This window comes from Vicia villosa, unplaced genomic scaffold (assembly GCF_029867415.1).
Source record: "Vicia villosa cultivar HV-30 ecotype Madison, WI unplaced genomic scaffold, Vvil1.0 ctg.001489F_1_1, whole genome shotgun sequence".
NCBI lineage: Eukaryota > Viridiplantae > Streptophyta > Magnoliopsida > Fabales > Fabaceae > Vicia > Vicia villosa.
In genome coordinates, this window is record NW_026705639.1 from 411,839 (window position 1) to 433,543 (window position 21,705).

The 21,705-nt window shown below is 36.8% G+C and overlaps 1 protein-coding gene across 1 annotated transcript; it reads left to right on the forward strand.

The window, feature by feature from the left end:
* The first annotated feature begins 4,391 nt into the window (after positions 1-4,391).
* On the forward strand, positions 4,392-5,600 carry LOC131635456 (uncharacterized). The gene has a single exon (XM_058906072.1). The coding sequence runs from the start codon at positions 4,392-4,394 to the stop codon at positions 5,598-5,600; it is 1,209 nt and encodes a 402-aa protein (XP_058762055.1).
* Positions 5,601-21,705: the final 16,105 nt, after the last annotated feature.

Sequence of the window (21,705 nt, forward strand, 5' to 3'; positions counted from 1 at the left end):
TTTTCAAAATAAACTCAAGTTATTGTTGTTTTATTTATTTCATATGGTAGAGTATTCAATTTAAGGAACAACGTCCAAAACGGCGTCTAAAACAGACTTACGGTTTGAAAGTTACACATCTTTAACTTTTTACAAGAAAACAATTATCGCTACAGCACGCGGCGCCACACCCAGTCCGCAGCGCGTAACGAATAGAAACACGCCTTCGCGGCGCAAACAAAGGTTCGCGGCGCGGAACGAGAAAATCACTACGCCTTCGCGGCGCGCACCTACCTTCGCGGCGCGAACTGGAAAAAGTCAGAGCTTTCATCGCATTTTACAGCATTACGGGATTTACCCCAAAATCCCCAAAAACCAAACCAAGTTATGTCATGAACCTCAAATACCACCATATCAGCCACATACATGTTATAACATAAATATAACACACAAAGAGGATCATTTAATCATCATAACAATCATATAATCATACAATTCATCAAATCATACAATTCCCCTCAAAATCATCCCAAAACCCCAATCCATCATATAACCAATTGACACAAACAATGCATCTAAATCAGTCCTATTATCTATGATACGATAAAAGATATTAACCGGAAGAGTCCCCCCTTACCTTAGCCAAGGATCTTGATTAGCCCTCTTCCTCTTCTGTTCCTCTTTCACGTATCAGCACTTCTACTCTTCTGCTCCTCTTCCACATCTATTTTCCTTTTTTCCTCAATTCCTTATTTTTATGAAAAATAGATTTTAATTTAGTAAAAGGCCTACTAGCATAGCACCCCCTCTTTACTAACACCACATCAAGCCCAATAACCCCTTTTTCCATAATTCTTCAATTAAATCCAATCAAATGCCAAATAATTTCAAATAAATAATTTAATTCCAATTTAAATCAAATAATGAAAATATGGGGTGTTACACTTATGTTCTCACAATGATCGTAACTTGGAAAAAAGGAAAAACAAAGAGAATAAGTCAAAATTTGGTCTCAATAAGAGTCACAAAAACAATGAGAATATTCAATATATTCAATTTTCTAAAGAATAATATTAAGAAAAAGAAGAAGAAGAAGAAGAAGAAGAAGAAGAAGAAGAAGAAAAAGAAGAAGAAGAAGAAGAAGAAGAAGAAGAAGAAGAAGAAGAAGAAGAAGAAGAAGAAGAAGAAGAAGATATGAACAAGGATTCTAGGTTACATAGTGATGAGAAAGGATGCTTTATCAAAGAAGGAACAAAACTCATATGTACCAAAAAGTTAAATATATTAAAATTAAAATCATATAAATAAAAACAAAACAGGATCCAAAACGAAGAAGGTTAAATCAGTACCTTACAATAGAAATCACACCTACTCCGATAACACTAAGGAAAAGACCTTCAACTCAAAGGGGAATGAGAATCTCATAAACCACATCAATGAAAACCATAAGGTAAATAGAAGAGGGAGATGAGAATGAAGGAGTTACCTTGGTTAAATTGAAATATACATTGTGATCATTAGAGAAATTAAAAAGTAAACAAAGTAGGTATACATCATCGTGAAGACCAAAAATTGAAACCTCCAGACCTAGGATGGATCAAAGTAAATCGAATGCATCTTTGGATGTAAAACGAAAATGAGGGCTAAGAGCTATTTTCTTAGATGAAAAGGAAGACACCATGGTAGCATGCACTCACTTTGTGGGGTGAGGAATGTAACGCCCGTTTATTTTATTTAATTATTTAAATTTGTGTTTGCGAACTATTTGGTGAAATGGTGATTTATTTGTGAATTATTAGTATTTATGCTATTTTAGTAAATAGTTAACTAATTATAATAATAATAATAATAATAATAGAATAATTGAATAAATAGATAATTGGGCCTATTTTGGGTTAGCATCAAAATTAGTGGGGGTGTGGGTGTTAAGCCCATTAGTGAAGTGATCGTTAGTAAGGAATTAATAAAATAAGAGAGAAAAGAGAATTGGGAAAAAAGAAAAGATAGAGAATTTTGGAGAGAACGTGAAAGAGGAGAAGAGGAATAAAGAGGCTAGGGCAAGACTCCATTGATAGAGTAGAGCACCTTCAATCCAAAGGTAAGGGTGGGGTTCAAACTCTATAATGTTGGTATGATGATTTGTATGTAGGAATGGGTTTTTGGGTTTGTATAGATAACTTAAGTTTTAAAGAGGAATTCACATGAAATTGATAAATTTTCGAATGTTTGATGACGATCCTTGTTGCTATATGTTGTATGTGCATTGTATGACTTATATTGCATGAATTCTGGCTTTGTTGTGGTGTTTCATGAAATTTCGTGTGTTGACCGTAAATTCGGTGTCGAAAGTGACGTTGTTGAATTGCATTTTTAAGGTCCCAATAGATGTTATATGAATAGGGGAACATGAATATATGGTTCTTTCGTAAAATTGGACTGTGTAAGATGGGTTTATGGGGGACTTAGGGGTTGTGGCAGTAGCGAACCAGTTGTAGAATTTTTCTCCATAATCGCAGGCCGGCTTAGCGAGCACTGTTAGGAAAGGTTTTATTTTTGAAAAACTGAATTGGGTCTTGGACAATAGTGATTTATCATGAATTTTAGTGAATTTTCTAGAATTTACTGGATTCGTTTGAATGGTTTTCGAACCAATTTTTGATGATAACTGATGACTTGAATTTCTATGTTTTTGCATTAGAATGGATATTTGCTTGATGAAGACTTTCTAGTCGTGTTTGCTAACTGTTGTTTGTGATCGTATGATGTGATTTTACGATGACGAAGAAGTGATGTCCTATGTAGGCGTTTGTTGAAGGCTTATGCCTGGTGGTTGCATAATTGTTGTCGTTGTTGTTGTTGCATGTTGTGTCGCATACATTGCATTCATGATGGGGCTTACGCTCTGTAAGATGACCTGGATTGGAAAGTTAAGATGAAGGCTTATGCCTTGTTGCTGTTAGAACATAGTTTGGTTCTAATCATATCTTAGTGTTTTGATGATACCAATTAAATAAATTTTGTATAAGTAAATATGGTACTCTAATTATATGTTTCTCATTTTAAGAAGATGCTCTAATACAAAGTACCATTAGAACATGAACTTTAAAGTTGAACAATCACTGAAAGGAAAAATCACGCTGAAGTTCTAATGAAGTAACTTCTGAATGCACCAACCACTGAATATAATTTATAATAGAATTTATATTCACAAGTCAGAACAGAAGTTATGAATATATGCAAAGTTCTGAATCAATATAAGATTCCGTTAAAAACATAATAATTAAAAGGCGGTTGAAACACTCAAATGGAACAATTCCCAAGAATGATTGAAGAAGCAACGCACATGCAGTTCGTTGGAGAAACAAAAACAAAAAGCAACACGCAAAAATTTAATGCTCTCTCCAAAGATCAAGACAACAGACAAATACTTGAAGCTATAAATAGAAGATCATTTGAAAAAGAATAGACGGTGAAAATTATCAAAAACCAACGTGAACTCTTACGCTGAAGAAAAACATTTTCATTTTAATATACTGAGTTCATACTCCTTGTACTAAAAACTTAGTGAAAAATCACAATTGTGATTAAAGCTTATTAGAAGCAATCTGAAACACTATTATTTGAAGCTATTTTGTAATTGTTCCTTGAAAGACCAGTTGGGTCAGATTTCTCAAGAGGGCTAGGACTAGTCTTAGAGGTGTTAGTCACTCGCAGTTGGCTTGTGCATTGTAGTGTTAGTCACTTGCAGTTGGCTTGTGCATTGTAGTGTTTGTCACTTGCAGTTGGATTGTGCATTATATTGTTAGTCACGACAATTGATTGTGCATTTGTAATTAGTTTTGATTATAGTGGATTAAGTCCTCGATTGAGAGAGGCGAGATCACCTTGGCGAGTGGACTGGAGTAGTTTGAGTTGCAAATGAACCAGGATAAAAATAATTGTGTTTTGTCTATTGTTGTTACGAAAGAAAAAGAAAACTTTATTCCACCCCCCCTTCTAAATGTTTTCCAAACCTTCAATTGGCATCAGAGCTCTTGGTTATGGGTGCAAACACTTAACCGTGTCAGAAAAAGATCCAAAAGGAAAACACTATGGCAACTGATCAAAGCAACAACAACTACACAAATCCTCCGGTCTTTGATGGAGAATATTTTGAATATTGGAAAGATAGACTAGAAAGTTTCTTTCTAGGTCAAGATGCTGACTTATGGGATGTGGTCTTAGATGGTTACACGCATCCAGTAGATTGAGAAGGAAACAAGATTGATAGAAATATCATGACCAAACAATAGAAGGCATATTTCAAAAATCACCACAAAGAAAGAAATATTCTGCTCAATGTTATCTCAAAATGAGAGTATGAAAAAATCACCAATAGAGATATTGCACTTGATATGTTTGAGTCTCTCAAAATGAATCATGAAGGCAATGCTCAAGTAAAAGACACAAAAGCTCTGGCTCTCATCCAGAAGTACGAAGCTTTCAAAATGGAAGAAAATGAGTCCATTGAAACGATGTTCTCAAGATTTCAAACTCTGACTGTTGGCCTAAGAGTTCTAAACAAAGTATACACCAAAGTAGACCATGTCAAGAAGATCATCATAAGTTCACCCAGAAGATGGGCACCAATGGTTACTGCACTCAAAGTTTCAAAAGATTTGAAAAGTGTATCTTTAGAAGAACTCATAAGTGCACTAAGAAGTCACGAGATAGAAATTGATGAACATGAGCCCCAAAAGACAGGTAAGTCTGTTGCTCTTAAATCTACTAAAAATTATGAAACTAACGCTTTTCAGGTTAGAGAAGAAAGCTCTGAGGACTCTACTTCACAAGAAGAAGATGAGTTATCTCTTCTCTCGAGAAGGATCAACCGGATGTGGAAGCACAGACAAAAGAATTTCAGAAACTACAAAAGATCAGAAGATAAAGCAGAATCCTCTAGACATAAGAAGTCAAACAAAAGAAGTGTCATCTGCTATGAATATAAAGAACCAGGACACTACAAAAATGATTGTCCTAAGCTGCTAAAAGATAGGTCAAAGAAAAAGTTTGAAAAGAAGAAAGGTTTAATGGCCACATGGGATTATTCAGATTCTTTTGAAGATGAATCCAGATCAGAAGATGAACATGCCAATTTAGCTTGTATGGCTACTACAACAGATTATTCTGACACTGAATCAGAATCTGAAGAGGTATTCTCTGAACTTACTAGATCTGGACTTGTAGAAAGTTTGTCAAAACTTCTTAAAAACTACAGTCAACTCAAAATCAAATACAAGAAAATTGAGAAGAGTCTTGTATATGAAATTAAGGAACTTAAAGTAGAAAAATATGATCTTAAGGAAAATAATATTAAACTCAAAGAAGATTTACATAAAGCTCAAAAAATTTCTGTTTCGGAAACTGCTTCAAGTTCAAAAAATATTCTTAAGGAACATGACTTTATCTTTCAAAAATTCATCTCTAAGAGCATAGATAGAAGCAAAATGGCTTCAATGATCTATGGTGTGAGTGGAAACAACAGAAGAGGAATTGTATATGAAACTCCCGAAGGGAAAGAAACATACCAACCTAAACCTGCTGATAAAATGAATATCACATATAAACCACTGCATAAATAATTTAGCTTTGTCTCACACATGATATCAAATATACATCTTACTTTGAAAATTTTCATGCTAAACCAAAGTTAAAAATAACTTTAAAAACTCTAACCAAAGAGGACCCAAAAATATGTGGGTACCTAAGGAGAAAAAAACTTATGTTGTAGGTGTCCTTCACAGTAAAGTTGAAACACCAGTCATGGTACCTGGACTCTGGATGCTCGCGACACATGACGGGAAGAAAGTCCATGTTCCAAAGCCTAGAGCTTAAATCTGGTGGAGACGTTAGGTTTGGAGGAAATCGAAAAGGAAATATTATTGGTTCTGGAACCATTGGTAATAGTAACTCTCCCTCCATAACTAATGTTTTATTAGTTGAAGGATTAGCACATAACTTGTTGTCAATAAGTCAATTAAGTGACAATGGTTATGACATAATATTAATTCAAAAATCCTGTTAAACCGTAAGTCAAAAAGATGGATCAATCTTATTTACTAGCAAGAGAAAGAACAACATTTACAAAATTGATCTTTCTGATCTTAAAACTCAGAAAGTAACTTGTCTTCTGTCTGTTAGCGATGAGAAATGGGTCTGGCACAGAAGATTGGGACATGTTAGCATGAGGAAAATATCTAAGCTTAACAAACTCAATTTAGTTAGAGGACTTCCCAATCTGAAGTACAACTCAGAAGCTCTGTGTGAAGCATGTCAGAAGGGAGAGTTTTCAAAACCCTCTTTAAAATCAAAGAATGTTGTTTCTTCCTCTAGGCCATTAGAACTTCTGCATATTGATTTATTTGGTCCAGCGAAAACTGCATCAATCAAAGGCAAGAAGTATGGATTGGTAATGGTTGATGACTATAGCAGATGGACATGGGTTAAGTTTCTAAAACACAAGGATGAGTCACAAGGATGTTTCTTCCTCTAGGCCATTAGAACTTCTGCATATTGATTTATTTGGTCCAGTGAAAACTGTATCAATTAAAGGCAAGAAGTATGGATTGGTAATGGTTGATGACTATAGCAGATGGACATGGGTTAAGTTTCTAGAACACAAGGATGAGTCACAGTCTGTATTTGTTGACTTCTGTAACCAAGTTCAAAATGAAAAACAGTTTACAATCATAAAGGTTAGAAGTGATCATGGTGGAGAATTCGAGAACAATCTCTTTGAAAATTTCTTTAAAGAAAATGGCATTTCTCATGACTTCTCTAGTCCTAGAACTCCTCAACAAAATGGAGTTGTTGAATGAAAGAATAGGACATTGCAAGAAATGGCAAGAACCATGATTAACGAAACTAATATGGCTAAACATTTTTTGGTAGAAGTAGTGAACACAGTGTGTTATATTCAAAATAGAATCTCTATAAGACCTATTCTTGAAAAGACTCCTTATGAATTGTGGAAAAACAGAAAACCCAACATTTCATATTCCATCCTTTTGGATGTACTTGTTATATTTTGAGTACTAAAGAACATCTGAACAAGTTTGATTCTAAGGCACAAAAGTACTTTCTACTTGGATACTTTGAACGTTCAAAAGGTTATAGAGTATACAATTCAGAAACTCTAATTGTTGAAGAATCAATCAATGTTAGAGTTGATGATAAGCTTGGTCATCAAAAGCCAAAGCAAGTTGAAAATTTTGCAGATATGGAAAATCAACTTACAAACACTTTAGAAGCAAAAGACAATTCAGAAGATTCTAAAATTACAACATCTATGGAGAACCTGAGAAACTCTAAGGAACACTCACATAAAAGATCTTCTAGACTCAACTCAGCACATCTTGAAGATGTTATTCTTGGAAAGAAAGAAGACCCCATAAGGACTAGATCATTTCTAAGGAACAACGAAGAATCACTAGTTGGATTAGTTTCTATGGTGGAACCAACTTCTATAGATGAAGCTTTTCAAGATACTGATTGGATTATTGCTATGCAAGAAGAACTAAACCAATTTATAAGAAATGATGTATGGGATCTGGTTCCAAAACCTGATGGATTCAATATCATTGGAACTAAATGGGTCTTCATAAACAAATTGAATGAACAAGGAGAAGTTGTCAGAAACAAAGCATGACTGGTTGCACAAGGATATAGTCAGCAAGAAGGTATTGACAATAATGAAACCTTTGCCCGAGTCGCCAGGTTAGAATCTATCAGATTATTAATTGCCTTTGCTGCTCAAAATGACATTACCTTGTATCAAATGGATGTTAAGAGTGTGTTTTTAAATGGCTACTGATCGGTCCCCATTTCTACTTAATTTCGTCATAAATTCGGCATAAGATCGTCATACTTGGTAACACTTTGTGGTTGTTTTCAAGAGTTTTTCGTTGATTCCTTTAATATTAGTTAATTGCTTGCATTATGTTTTTGTGCCCTTTATAATGTATTTTTAGATGCTTTTGATCTCTCTACTTGGTGGTTGTAGGTTAATTCTGGATCAGATGGAAATTGCACAAGTGTTGGTGTAAAAGAAGTTGGAAATCGTGACATGCGTGTAGTATTTTGATCATAACCGGAGCTTCGTAACTCGGAATGACGCGGTTCCGGGGGAAAAATTTCGCTAACGAAAAGGGCTACAGCTTTGATGTTGAAGTCAAAGCCAAAAGAGGCAGAGGCGGACACGGTCAGACCGTGTCAAGTGACACGGCCGTGTCCAACCTGCTGAAGAATTCTCCCCAAAAGTGATAGAAGCTGACACGGTCAGCCCGTGTCAAGTGACACGGCCGTGTCAGCCTGTGCGGACAGAATTTCTGATTTTCTATGTTTTTACAATTTTAAAGTTCTGGGGGCAATTTGGGTATTCCGGCTGAGATCTGAAAACCTAGAGGGATTAAAAGAGGCTTGAGAGACAAGGAGATGGAACTTTTGCATCATACGATAGAAAACACCAGAGGAGAGAAGATAGCTTCATCAAGGGTTCCGGAGACGGAGAGATTCAACGGTGGACACCATTGAAGATCAAAGTTCCCAATTATCTTTGTAATGTCTAAATTCTTTACTATGTCTTTCTTGAATATTATGAGAGGCTAAACCCCCCAATGTTAGGGGGGTGGTCCTGATTTGGTTTTTGTAATAACGATGAATTTGTGATTTCGTCAATACATTGGTTTATGTTATTCAGTTAAATTATGCAGTGTTCTTAATATTTTCTTTATCGGTCAAATAAGGATTAATCTACGGCTAACAATACAGGACTGTAGTTGTTAGGGTTTGTGCATAATTTTATTATAGTAGATATCACCTAGGACTAGGGATACCCTATAATTACCACATAATCTTGATTATATAAAAGCTTGGTTTCAATTTAGGTTCCTAAGGACTTAGGATTTAGGTTGGAAGACCAAAGGTTTTCTCACTAAGGACTTAGGAGAAAACACCCTAAAGATGTGGTAACTGAGTGTTATGAACTTGTTGAAGAGATCTTAATTCTGAGTGTTGCATGCCAAATCAACCACTCACCCTAGCATCTCATATATTTGATAACAAAAATCAATTTATTTTCTCATTAATTTTTCTTTGCATGGATTTAATCCACCAAAACCAAAACATTAGTTTTTGTTCAATTGAATTATACTTTAGAAATCTGTATTTCCTACGCAGTCCTTGAGATCGACATTCAGGGAATTTCCCCTATTATTACTACAGAGGCAAAAATAGTACACTTGCTATTTTTCCGATCAAGTTTTTTGGCGCCGTTGCCGGGGACTGCCAAAATACAGATTTTTAACTTAAATTCAATTGAAATTTTACTGCTCTACGACTAAAATTTTATTTTTTGCACTTTTTATTTTAACTTTTCTTTCTAATTATTATATTTGTCTAATCTCTGTATGCGAGGTAAGGCCTCAGCTGAATTTCTTTTTGACACAGAAATTGAAAGAACTTTGCACGCAAGGCGTAGACAAGCTCGGTCGGCTAAGCGGGAATCTGAAGAAGAAATTGTTATAGTTCATTCAGGTTCATGTTTTGAAAGTGAAGAAGAAGTCATGGGTGAAAATCCTCCTCCTCCTGAGAGGCTCTTTAGTGACTACGGTGTTGCAAATACACCGGGGGGGAGACAAACAATTGTAAACCAACTGGTAAATGCTGCCAACTTTCAACTGCACCCAAGCACCATTAATCAGCTTGAAAGAAAACCTTTCACCGGAAAGGTTAACGAAGACGCAAACAAGCATCTGCAGAGATTTTTGACCATGAGCACCACTCTAAAAATTGACGGTCACACGGAAGAAGCAAAGAGGCTTAGGATGTTTCCTTTCACTCTAGAGGAAGAGGCAGAAGAGTGGTTCTATTCTCTACCAGCGGGTAGTATCACGTCGTGGGAAGAGATGGAAAAGGCTTTCCTGAATGAATATTTTCCAGCGTCAGTCTTTTTACGAAAAAGGTATGAAATTCTGAACTTCAAGCAAAAGGAGGGTGAGTCTTTGGGCGATGCCTATAAAAGGTTCAAGAGGACTCTGGTTGCATGTCCAACATACAATATGGACAAAACTGAACAGATGCAAATTTTTGTCAACGGGCTCAGAATCAAGACAAAGCAGTTGATCGATACAGCAGCTGGAGGCTCAACAAATTTCACAACAGCCTCTGGTATCATCAAGATCATTGAAGCAATAGTTGCAAATGAGCATTTGGAGTTGTATGACAGGTATACGAGCAAACCTGAAGGAGTCATTGATCTGAAGCTAGACACCAACAAAATTCGGGTTGAAGATGCTATAGCTGCAGAGGTAGAAAAGAGATTAAAGGCTATGAATATAGGTAACCAACAGGTTACTCAAGTCCAACACGCTCAACCTGTAATCTGTGAAATTTGTAATGGCCCTCACCAAACTGTGTATTGTGTTACTACTCCCAAGCAAATTGAAGAAATCAAGTTCTTAAGGCAAAATAATCTGTATTCTAACACCTATAATCTAGGGTGGAAGAATCATCCCAACTTCTCTTGGAAAGATCAACAACAAATTCCTCAGAAGGCGGAGTGGGAAGTAGCTATTGAGAGATTGGCTGGACAATACTCTCTGTTTCAAGAAGAAACCAGAAACAACCATAGGAACACCACAGCTTCGATAAAAAATCTGGAAGTTCAAGTGGGTCAAATAGCACAGCATCTCACTCTACAGGCACAAGGTACCTTTCCGTGTTCAACTGTGAAAAATCCGAAAGACGAAGAGAAGATTAATGTTGTTACTACAAGGAGTAAGAAAGTGGAAGAACCAGAAAAAGAAAAAGAGGAAATAGATGATCCTTTGGTGATTGAGGTAGATTTGGAGATAAGAGAGAATGTGAAAGAGCCCGAAATTGTGACACCGCCGGTTACGCAACTTGAAGAGAAAAATAAGAAAGATGCTAAACCGGCAATCAAGCTTCCTTTTCCTTCTAGAGTGACAAAGAAGAATTCAACAGAAAAGGATTTTGAGAAGTTTGCATCCTTGTTTAAAAAATTAGAGGTTAATCTACCTTTGTTTGAAGCACTTGAGCAAATGCCTTTGTACAAGAAGTTTATGAAGGAGGTTATCGGTAAAAAGAGGCCAATGGGGGGAGAACCAAAAATTGCAACAGAAAAGTGTAGTATAGTCTCTCCAGCAAGGAAGATCCCCATTAAGAAGAAAGACCCTGGAGCGGCGGCGATACCATGCACCATCAAGAACAGAATGTTTAAAAAGGTACTCATTGATTCGGGTTCTAGTGTGAGTTTAATGCCACTATCTATCTTTAAAAAGCTTGAATTGGGAAAGATAAGTGAAAGTGAGACAAAGTAGAAGTTCGCTGATCACACCATCAAGAAATCATATGGGATAGCTGAAGACGTACTAGTGGAGATTGACAAGTTTGTATTCCCTGTTGACTTCCACATCATGGACATTCCTGAAGATGAAGAAACTCCTATCCTTCTTGGGAGACCATTTTTGTTGACAAGTCGTTGCAACTTTGAAATTGAGAAAGGGACTCTGACGGTGAAAACCTTTAATGAAGAATTAACCTTAAAGATGCTAGAAGTCAAGAAACAAAGTGAAGGTGTACATGATCAAGCTTCTGTTGGTATGATCGAAAGTGAGGGAGAATACAAAAACCCTAAACATCTCCAAGAAAAAGTTTCAAGCATAACTTCTCAGGTGGTACTAGCTCATGTTTCTATCAAAAGTCCTAAGGTCGCTATAGAAGTTAAGAAGAAAAAGAAAGAAGAAAACCAAGGCGAGAAGATGAAGGTTGAAAGTGAGTTAAAGAGAAAAGTGGTCCATGCTTTTCATCTTCGTGAGTTCTTGGTGGAGAAAGTAACAAGCAACAAGGTTTGGAGAAGGAAATACCCTCCATAATAAAGGGTAATGGACCGTCGAGCCATGCGACGTTAAACGAAGCACTTCGTGGGAGGCAACCCACAGTTTTTAATAATTAATTTCTCTGTTTGTTTGTTTTATTTTCAGGAAATAAAAGAGGGCATCTCTAGTGAAAGCTCGGAAGTGAACATTGGAGGTTACCCTCTGTAAGTAACCTCTCAAATGCTTGTTCTAAAACATTGAGGCCAATGTTTAGTTCAAGTGTGGGAGGGGTTCCTTTCATTTGCTTTTAGTTGTTTTCCATTTTTGTTTGTGTGTTGTGTTGACATTGTGTTATAGATTGAGTGATGGATGCCGAATGAATGATGATTGGTAGTTAGTGGATGAAAGGTGCAACCTGAACTTAATCTCTCGAGGTACTTTGGAAGTGGACATAGCCGAAAGTGTCAGACGCAACTTGAAGAACTGGACTGAGAAGGTAAGTGGTGAAATCGAGCCGGAAAGGAAAGTCACATGACATAAAGGGTGTGTTGAAGCTGCAAACTTAGCCTACATGGTGAGGAACATAAAGTGCCAAACACATGTAAAGATCATCATGAGAGTGAAATCAGGTATGACTTTATCTCTCTAATTTTGCGTTTGTCCTACCGACACAGTACAAATATGAAATCACACACTGAGGCACTTGTTTGTTCTCCCCAGAGCCTTTCCGTCCTTCATTTTTTTTATCCCTCGTTAAACTCGTTGAGCCATCCCCCCTTGTTTGTTTAAACCCACACATGTCATCCTTAACCATAATTCTATCATTTTTGTTTGGCACTTGTGTAATTATTGTTTCTTTTGAACTTGTGTGAAATTGTAAGTTTCGGGTGGTGCTTAAGAAAATAAAGGGCAAGTGTGATATGAAAAAAAAAAGAGAAAAGAAAAGTGTGTAAAGCACAAGAAAAAAAAATAGTTTGAAACACTTGCCTAAAAAGATTTGAAAGACTCGAATGATGTTGATTACCCGGTAATTAGGTAAAAAGGAGAGTCTAAGAAGAAACCCCCTCACACAAAACCGAACACAAAGACAAGAAAAATAACATAAGTTCTAGTTCATAAACCATTTGCATATCAATCTCTTGTTTATCCTTCCTTCCACCTCAGCCCCGTTACAACCTAAAAAGTCCTCAAAAGTGTGTGAATTCTTTTTGTGTAGTGAAAGTAGGATGTATGCAAAGTCAAGGGTTGATATTGCATATCGTGATGTTGAGCGAAAAGCACTCTAACCCCGAGAGACAATGTGAGAAGTGTAAAAAGTTTGTAGGTGAAATACACTTTGTTGTGAAGTGTGATGGACAACAAGGTTCGATAAACCCAAAAGCTTAATCAAGAAAGGGAAGTAAGTTGCGAAAGACATCGACTATGTTGTGGAAAAGAAAAGTTTAAGGTGACCTCGGTTTGATCTCTTGCATTACTTGAGGACAAGCAATGAGATAAGTTTGGGGTTGTGATCGGTCACCATTTCTACTTAATTTCGTCATAAATTCGGCATAAGATCGTCATACTTGGTAACACTTTGTGGTTGTTTTCAAGAGTTTTTCGTTGATTCCTTTAATATTAGTTAATTGCTTGCATTATGTTTTTGTGCCCTTTATCATGTCTTTTTAGATGCTTTTAATCTCTCTACTTGGTGGTTGTAGGTTAATTCTGGATCAGATGGAAATTGCACAAGTGTTGGTGTAAAAGAAGCTGAAAATCGTGACATGCGTGTAGTATTTTGATCATAACCGGAGCTTCGTAACTCGGAATGACGCAGTTCCGAGGGCAATATTTCGCTAACGAAAAGGGCTACAGCTTTGATGTTGAAGTCAAAGCCAAAAGAGGCAGAGGCGGACACGGTCAGACCGTGTCAAGTTACACGGCCGTGTCCAACCTGCTGAAGAATTCTCCCCAAAAGTGGCAGAAGCTGACACGGTCAGCCTGTGTCAAGTGACACGGCCGTGTCAGCCTGTGCGGAGAGAATTTCTGATTTTCTATGTTTTTACAATTTTAAAGTTCTGGGGGCAATTTGGGTATTCCGGATGAGATCTGAAAACCTAGAGGGATTAAAAGAGGATTGAGAGACAAGGAGATGGGACTTTTGCATCATACGATAGAAAACACCAGAGGAGAGAAGATAGCTTCATCAAGGGTTCCGGAGACGGAGAGATTCAATGGTGGACACCATTGAAGATCAAAGTTCCCAATTATCTTTGTAATGTCTAAATTCTTTACTATGTCTTTCTTGAATATTATGAGAGGCTAAACCCCCCAATGCTAGGGGGGTGGTCCTTATTTGGTTTTTGTAATAACGATGAATTTGTGATTTCGTCAATACATTGGTTTATGTTATTCAGTTAAATTATGCAGTGTTCTTAATATTTTCTTTATCGGTCAAATAAGGATTAATCTACGGCTAACAATACAGGACTGTAGTTGTTAGGGTTTGTGCATAATTTTATTATAGTAGATATCACCTAGGACTAGGGATACCCTATAATTACCACATAATCTTGATTATATAAAAGCTTGGTTTCAATTTAGGTTCCTAAGGACTTAGGATTTAGGTTGGAAGACCAAAGGTTTTCTCACTAAGGACTTAGGAGAAAACACCCTAAAGATGTGGTAACTGAGTGTTATGAACTTGTTGAAGAGATCTTAATTCTGAGTGTTGCATGCCAAATCAACCACTCACCCTAGCATCTCATATATTTGATAACAAAAATCAATTTATTTTCTCATTAATTTTTCTGTGCAAGGATTTAATCCACCAAAACCAAAACATTAGTTTTTGTTCAATTGAATTATACTTTAGAAATCTGTATTTCCTACGCAGTCCTTGAGATCGACATTCGGGGAATTTCCCCTATTATTACTACAGAGGCAAAAATAGTACACTTGTTATTTTTCCGATCAGCTACATAGACGAAGAATTTATGTTCATCAACCTCCTGGTTTCGAGGATTGTAAATATCCAGAACATGTTTTTAAACTTAAGAAATATTTATATGGTCTGAAACAAGCTTCCAGAGCTTGGTATGAACGATTAAGTTCATTTTTTCTAGATAAAGATTTTACCAGAGGAAAAGTGGACACAACTTTATTTCGCAAGACATTGAAAAAATATATTTTAATTTGTCAAATATATGTATATGACATTATATTTGGAACTTCTAATATCTCTCTTGGAAAAGAATTTGCTAAATCTATGCAAGCAGAATTTAAAATGAGTATGATAGGAGAACTTAAATTCTTTCTGAGAATTCAAATTAATCAAACTTTTGAAGGAACATACATACATCAAACAAAGTATGTCAAGGAACTTCTGAAGAAATTCCATCTATCTGAAAGCAAAGAAGCCAAAACTCCAATGCATCCTACATGCATTCTGGGAAAAAATTAGGTAAGTAAAAAGGTAGCTCAGAAACTTTACAAAGGTATGATTGGGTCTCTTCTTTATTTAACTGCATTTAGACCAGATATTCTGTTTAGTTTATATTTATGTGCAAGATTCCAATCAGATCCAAGAGAATCTCACTTGACTGCTGTCAAGCAAATTCTGAGGTATCTGAAAGGTAATACGAATGTTGGACTATTTTACAGAAGATCCAAAGTTTTCAACTTAGTAGGATATTGTGATGCTTCTTTTGATGGAGACAGAGTGGAACGTAAAAGCACTTCTGGAAGCTGTCAGTTTCTGGGAAGGAACCTGATTTCCTGGTATAGCAAGAAGCAAGCTACAATTGCACTATCAACTACATAAGCTGAATATGTGGCTGCTGCAGGCTGTAGCACTCAAATGCTATGGATGAAAAGTCAATTAGAAGATTATCACATCTATGAGCGTAAGATTCCTATTTTCTGTGATAATACTTCAGCTATTTGTCTTTCAAAGAATCCTATTTTGCATTCTAAAGCTAAGCATGTAGAAATTAAACATCACTTCATTAGGGACTATATTCAGAAAGGGATACTAAGTCTAAATTTTATTTATACAGACCATCAATGGGCTGATATATTCACACAACCTCTTTCTGAAGATAGATTCAACTTCATACTGAAAAATATTGGTATGGAATCATGTCCAGAATAAAGTGTTGTTAATTATCTAAAATGCTTTTAGAACATTCCCTTGCTTAAATTGAACTATCTGATTTATAACTTTCCATAAGATTAGAAGTGAAACCATTTATAAACACCTGACCTAATTGGTTTAGAAGATCATTTTCTAAAGTGGTTCAGAAGTTCATTACATAAAACTGTTGTATCACGATAACCCTAGGATTTGAACACGTGTTCAAATCTCTGAAAGGTCACGCGTGCAAGCTATTAAGGCACGGGTTCTTGGTAACTGTTGTATTAAATTTTTACGTTTCCCTTAATATCATTAATCATGATGCTTCTATCCTTTGCGTATTCCAATATTTCCTCATCATTTCTCTTAAGCATGCAAATTCTTGCATTAACTGCATCAGGTTATACGTTTGCGTTCGTCCTTCCTTCATTCCTTTATAAATATTCACATCCATTGCATAATCTTTATCTCTTTCTAAACCTAATTTTTGTTGCTATTCTCAAAACTTAATCATTTTCTTCATGTCTTCCCAAACAACCCTCACCGTCCTCAAAGAGAAATTTCTATGGCTAGCTCAAAGTAATGATTACTACGTTGCTTGCTTCAGTAAACAAGGATGGGAAAAGTACAACATCCTTCTCTGTGGTCCCATCTTCACAAATTTAGTGAAAGAATTATGGAGAAATTCTTCTGTCAACAATGACAATCTAAGCATAACTTCGACCATTCATGGAATCCCATTTACCATAACTGAAGCATCCATCGCTGAAATCATTGGCTATCCATCCAATCCAAATGCTGCATGTTTAACATACTTTGATTATGTTAATGCATTTGGTGTCCCAAATGATCTAAACAAGTCTGTCTGACGTGTTTTAAACAATCCATTCTTTCTGTCTTCTACAAAAAGGGTAGTGTTTCGCCTCGTTCTCCTCAACCTGTTGCCTCGAGGAAACTTTCACAAAATTTTACAATCAAGAGATCGTTTTCTCATGCCATTTAGCTAATAAGCCCGTAGATATTGAGGTTCCACAAGCGGCCGCCTTGAAAAAGGATGACCAGTGAACCTTTCTGCCATTATCTTCGGTCATTTAAGAGAATCTCTCTTGGCTTTCAAATGCAGTCAGAACTTCTAAATTCCCTACGGTCGAGTCCTATCAGCTCTATTCGAGTCTACACGAGCTGTGGAAATCCTTCGAAACGCAGACTTTTCAAATAGCGACAAAGTCCTATTTGCTAAGCCTTGTGAAGCTTTTTCCTTCACTAGTGAAGACTACGACATTAACTATTAGGAGTTTCTATTTGTTTGAGCTATTAGTGAATGTACCTTTTTTTATCATTAATGAAAAACTCCCCTGTTTCTGCATTTTGTTTATTGATATAAGGGGCTACCTGTTGTAACCTAAAATTTGCCCTCCTGATATTATTATTAATTGGCTTAGTGCTTCACAATCATTTGCATCATATCATTAGGACATTAGCATATTTGCATTCCATTCAATAAAAATCAAAAAAATATATATCATCATGTTGCACTTTGCATTCATTCAGAAAATAAAAAAAATTTCATGTACATATTCATTTTGTGGTTTATAGCTTTTTACTAACCTTACACAGTTTTATAATTCTAATTTCTAATTCAATTTAGTTTAAATTGTATTTTTAATTAGGATTAATAAGATCATTTTATCATATATTTTTTTGAAACGGCAAAGCAAAATAATATAAAAACGAAAAGGCATGAGACATGCCAGAATCCTTACAAAAAAGGGATGTGGTAACAGGCTAATACATCCTAGCCAAGAAGCCACTGAAATTTGATACAAGACTTAAACAAGATAACAACTAAGAAATACACCAAAACTAAAAAGCATCAAGACAGCCTTGTCCCAAACACCACTGACTAGGAGACAACCCAACAAGGAAAAAATAAGAACACCAAGACTGCTACAATAAACCAAAGCTAATGCTGAGTCCAAGGAACCTCGAACCGCACCGATCTAAATGATGGCCACCAACCAGAAACTTCAAACACCAAAGCAAAAGGAATTGCTGCCAGTGATGCTTAGCGATAGAGAGCAGCACCTGAAAAGACAGACAATTAACAGGACCACAACCGGAGCAGAACCGAAAAAACAGCTTAAAAATCTAGGCCGAGACAGGGCCTAGGGTTAATCCTCCATTGAGCATAGTTTAGTTGTACATTCCCATCAATTGACGACAACCATCTCCAAGAACACTCAATAATATCTTCAATCAGCTTTACTATTTCAACTTCTATGTTGCGGAAGATTTTGGCGTTCCTAGCTTTCCAAATGCTCCAAACACATGCATACCAAATCACACGAGCTTTTGACGATATTTCCTTATCTCCTCCAATCAGACCTTCAAATTGAGTAAAATGAGCCATACTTTCTCTGTGGAGAGCAGTGGAGATCTGAAGCCACTTACAAATGGATTGTCAAATACCTGAAAAAAAGGAACACTCGAAAAACAAATGAGATATAGATTCATCGGCGCTGCATTCCCGGATACAGCTAGTGGAACCTTGACCTATAACATTCCTTCTATGTAGGTTGTTCTTAGTAGCTAAAGTATTATGAAACAACCTCCAGCCAAAACAAGAAATTTTTGTTGGTGCCGCTTTGTGCCAAATCTTATTCCACGTAAACACTGAATGAATAGGCCCGGAAAATGTAAAATCCTTATACATCTCCTTAACAGAAAAGTAACTTGAGTTTTCCCATTCCCCTATTTCTAAATCACAGAGATTTCTCCACCAAATTGAGTCTTTTCTACTAGCTTCCCCCTCATGACCTCTAATTCTCCATATCTATTCTTCAACGCCTTTAACCACAATCCGTGTCTTTCCGATTTAATTTTCCATTTCCACTTTCCTAATAGAGCCAGATTAAACAAATTCAATTTCCTAATACCCAACCCTCCCTCCTCTTGAGGAGTACACAATTTCTCCCAATTGACCCAATTGATTTTTCTATCATTCTTGCTCCTGCCCCATAAAAATTGTTTACATATCGATTCTAACTTAGAAATGATACCTGTCGGAGCCTTGAAGAACGAGAGAAAGTAGACCGGAAGCGCATGAAGGACTGATTTGATAAGCACTACACGACCACCAAAAGACATGAACCGGTTTCTCCATCTCAAAAGTCTGCCTCTAACCGCCTCTATAACAGGCTGCCATGTTGCATTTCTGTTCGGGATGGCGCCAATGGGAAGGCCTAAGTATTTGAACGGAACAACACCTTTTTGACAATTCAGAATATTTGCCGCCTCTTCAAGCCATATGTCGTTAATGTTTAAGGCTACAATCGAGCTCTTGTTGAAATTAACTTTTAGGCCTGACATTACTTCAAACAACAATAAGTTCTCCTTGATAATCCTGATATTAGACCACCTTTTCTCCCCAATAATCAAAGTATCATCAGCGTATTGCAGATGTGTGAATCGATCGGATCCTTTCTCGAATTTGAATCCTAGGAACTTGCCGCAATCAACCGCCTTTTTCATCAACATATTGAAGCCTTCCGCAACAATGAGGAATAAGAATGGAGACAACGAATCGCCTTGCCGTAATCCTCTTTCCATCCTAAACTCGTTAGACGGGCTGCCATTAATTAAAATAGACACCGCTGTAGATTTTAAACATTCAGCTATCCAACGCCTCCATTTTTCGTGAAAACCCATCTTTGCCATCATACAGTCCAAGAAACTCCATTCCACCGAATCATACGTCTTCTCGAAATCTACTTTGAACATAATCAATTCCTTTTTCTTCCTCCTCGCCTCATCCACAATCTCATTCGCAATTAGGATGCCATCAAGGATCTGCCTGCTAGATATGAAGGCTGACTGAGTTTCAGAGATTACTGATCCAATAACTTTCTTTAGTCTATTAGCAAGGACTTTGGATAGCACCTTGTAAATACAACCTATTAACGCTATCGGTCTATAATCTGGAATTTTCAAAGGGTTGCTCTTCTTAGGGATCATCACAATGAACGAACTATTCGCTCCTTTCACTATCATGCCGTGTTCATGAAATTCAGTCATAACCCTCAAGAAGTCTTGTTTTATTTCCTCCCAAAATTCTTTCACAAACCCGAAATTAACACCGTCCGGCCCTGGACTTTTGTCGCTGTCACATTCCCACACCACTCTTCTGATTTCTTCTTCTGAAAATTCGCGCACTAATTCTTCGTTCTGAACGTCATCGATGTAGTTAGAGATTAAGTTCTCCGGAATCGCATAAGTTCCTCTACTTACAAATTGGCGGCTGAAATGGTCGAAAATTTCCTCTTTAATATCCTTCACCTCCGTAACCCTTCTTTCGTTGACGTCAAGGCATAATATTTCATTGTCTTTTCTTCTCTTGTTTATGCAACTATGGAAATACTTAGAGTTTGCATCCCCTTCCTTCAACCATTTCGATCTAGCCTTTTTCCATTGAATGCTACAGTTGAGGTTGGATAATTTGTGAATTATTGATGAGATCTCGCTCCTGGCTTGCAATTCTTCCTCGGAATAGCCTGTGCTTTCTCCAATGACCTCCAATCTGTTAAGCTTTTCCTTTTCCTCTTTAATTCTACCTTCCAAGTTTTGAAAGTGATTCTTATGCCATTCTTTAAGACGATCTTTGATCTTTTTAAACTTTTCCTTCAGAACATACATGCCCCACCCCTGCACCTTAATATCTCTCCAATTTCTAATAACAAAATCATGGTAACCTTGCATCTCCCTCCAACATTTTAGCATACGGAAAGGCTTTGGCCCCCAATCAAGGGAAGATTCACATAACATGATAGGACAGTGATCAGATAACCCTTTGTCCAGACACCACTGCGTGCAACTCGGCCAAGTTCTATTCCACTTCTCTGAGAATAAAAATCTGTCTAACCGGCTCATTACCGAACCCCCAAGTCTCTGCCAAGTTAAGCTTCTGCCTAGGATGGGAATATCAATCAGTTCCGCATCAGATATAAAATTATCAAATTCCTCTATCTCATTCATATTACAAGCTTCATTTCATCCTCTTCTTTCCGACATTTCTCTGATAGCATTGAAATCCCCCAATATGCAAATACTAACCACTCTATTTCGATTGATTCTGGTGAGAAGATCAGACCACAAAGCAGATTTACTTCTTCTCTCACATGGTGCATATACCGTAACCAAGCTAACAGCGTTACGCTCCATTCCCCATTCTCCTTCCAACCAAAGTGCATACTCTAAAACATGAGTGATCCTTATAGAAAGAATGTTTTTGTTCCAAATAGCTAGAATACCCCCAGACCTGCCATTCGATGGTTTGAACGCGAAGTCGAAATCGTTAGAGCCCCGTATAGATAGGCATAAATTCCTATCTATATTTTCTAACTTTGTTTCTTGGATACAGATGAATGTAGGTCTCTGCCTACCTATCAAATTTTGCACTTCTTTCTTTTTAGCCAAACCCCCAATCCCTCTAATGTTATAACTAATTAATCTGATGGACATAATAATAACAACACTTAGCAGCTCCTGTCCCAGACGACCCTGCTAGAATTATTTGACCCCTGCCCCCCCTGCTCACCCCAACCTCCAGCTCTTGAACAATTTCTCCTTCCCCCTTATGAATTAGACCGAAATCTTTACCTAAATCCCACACATCCTTTGCTATTTCTTTAGCCTCCCCATGAATTAATCTCCAATTTATTCTATCAGTCTCATCTCCTA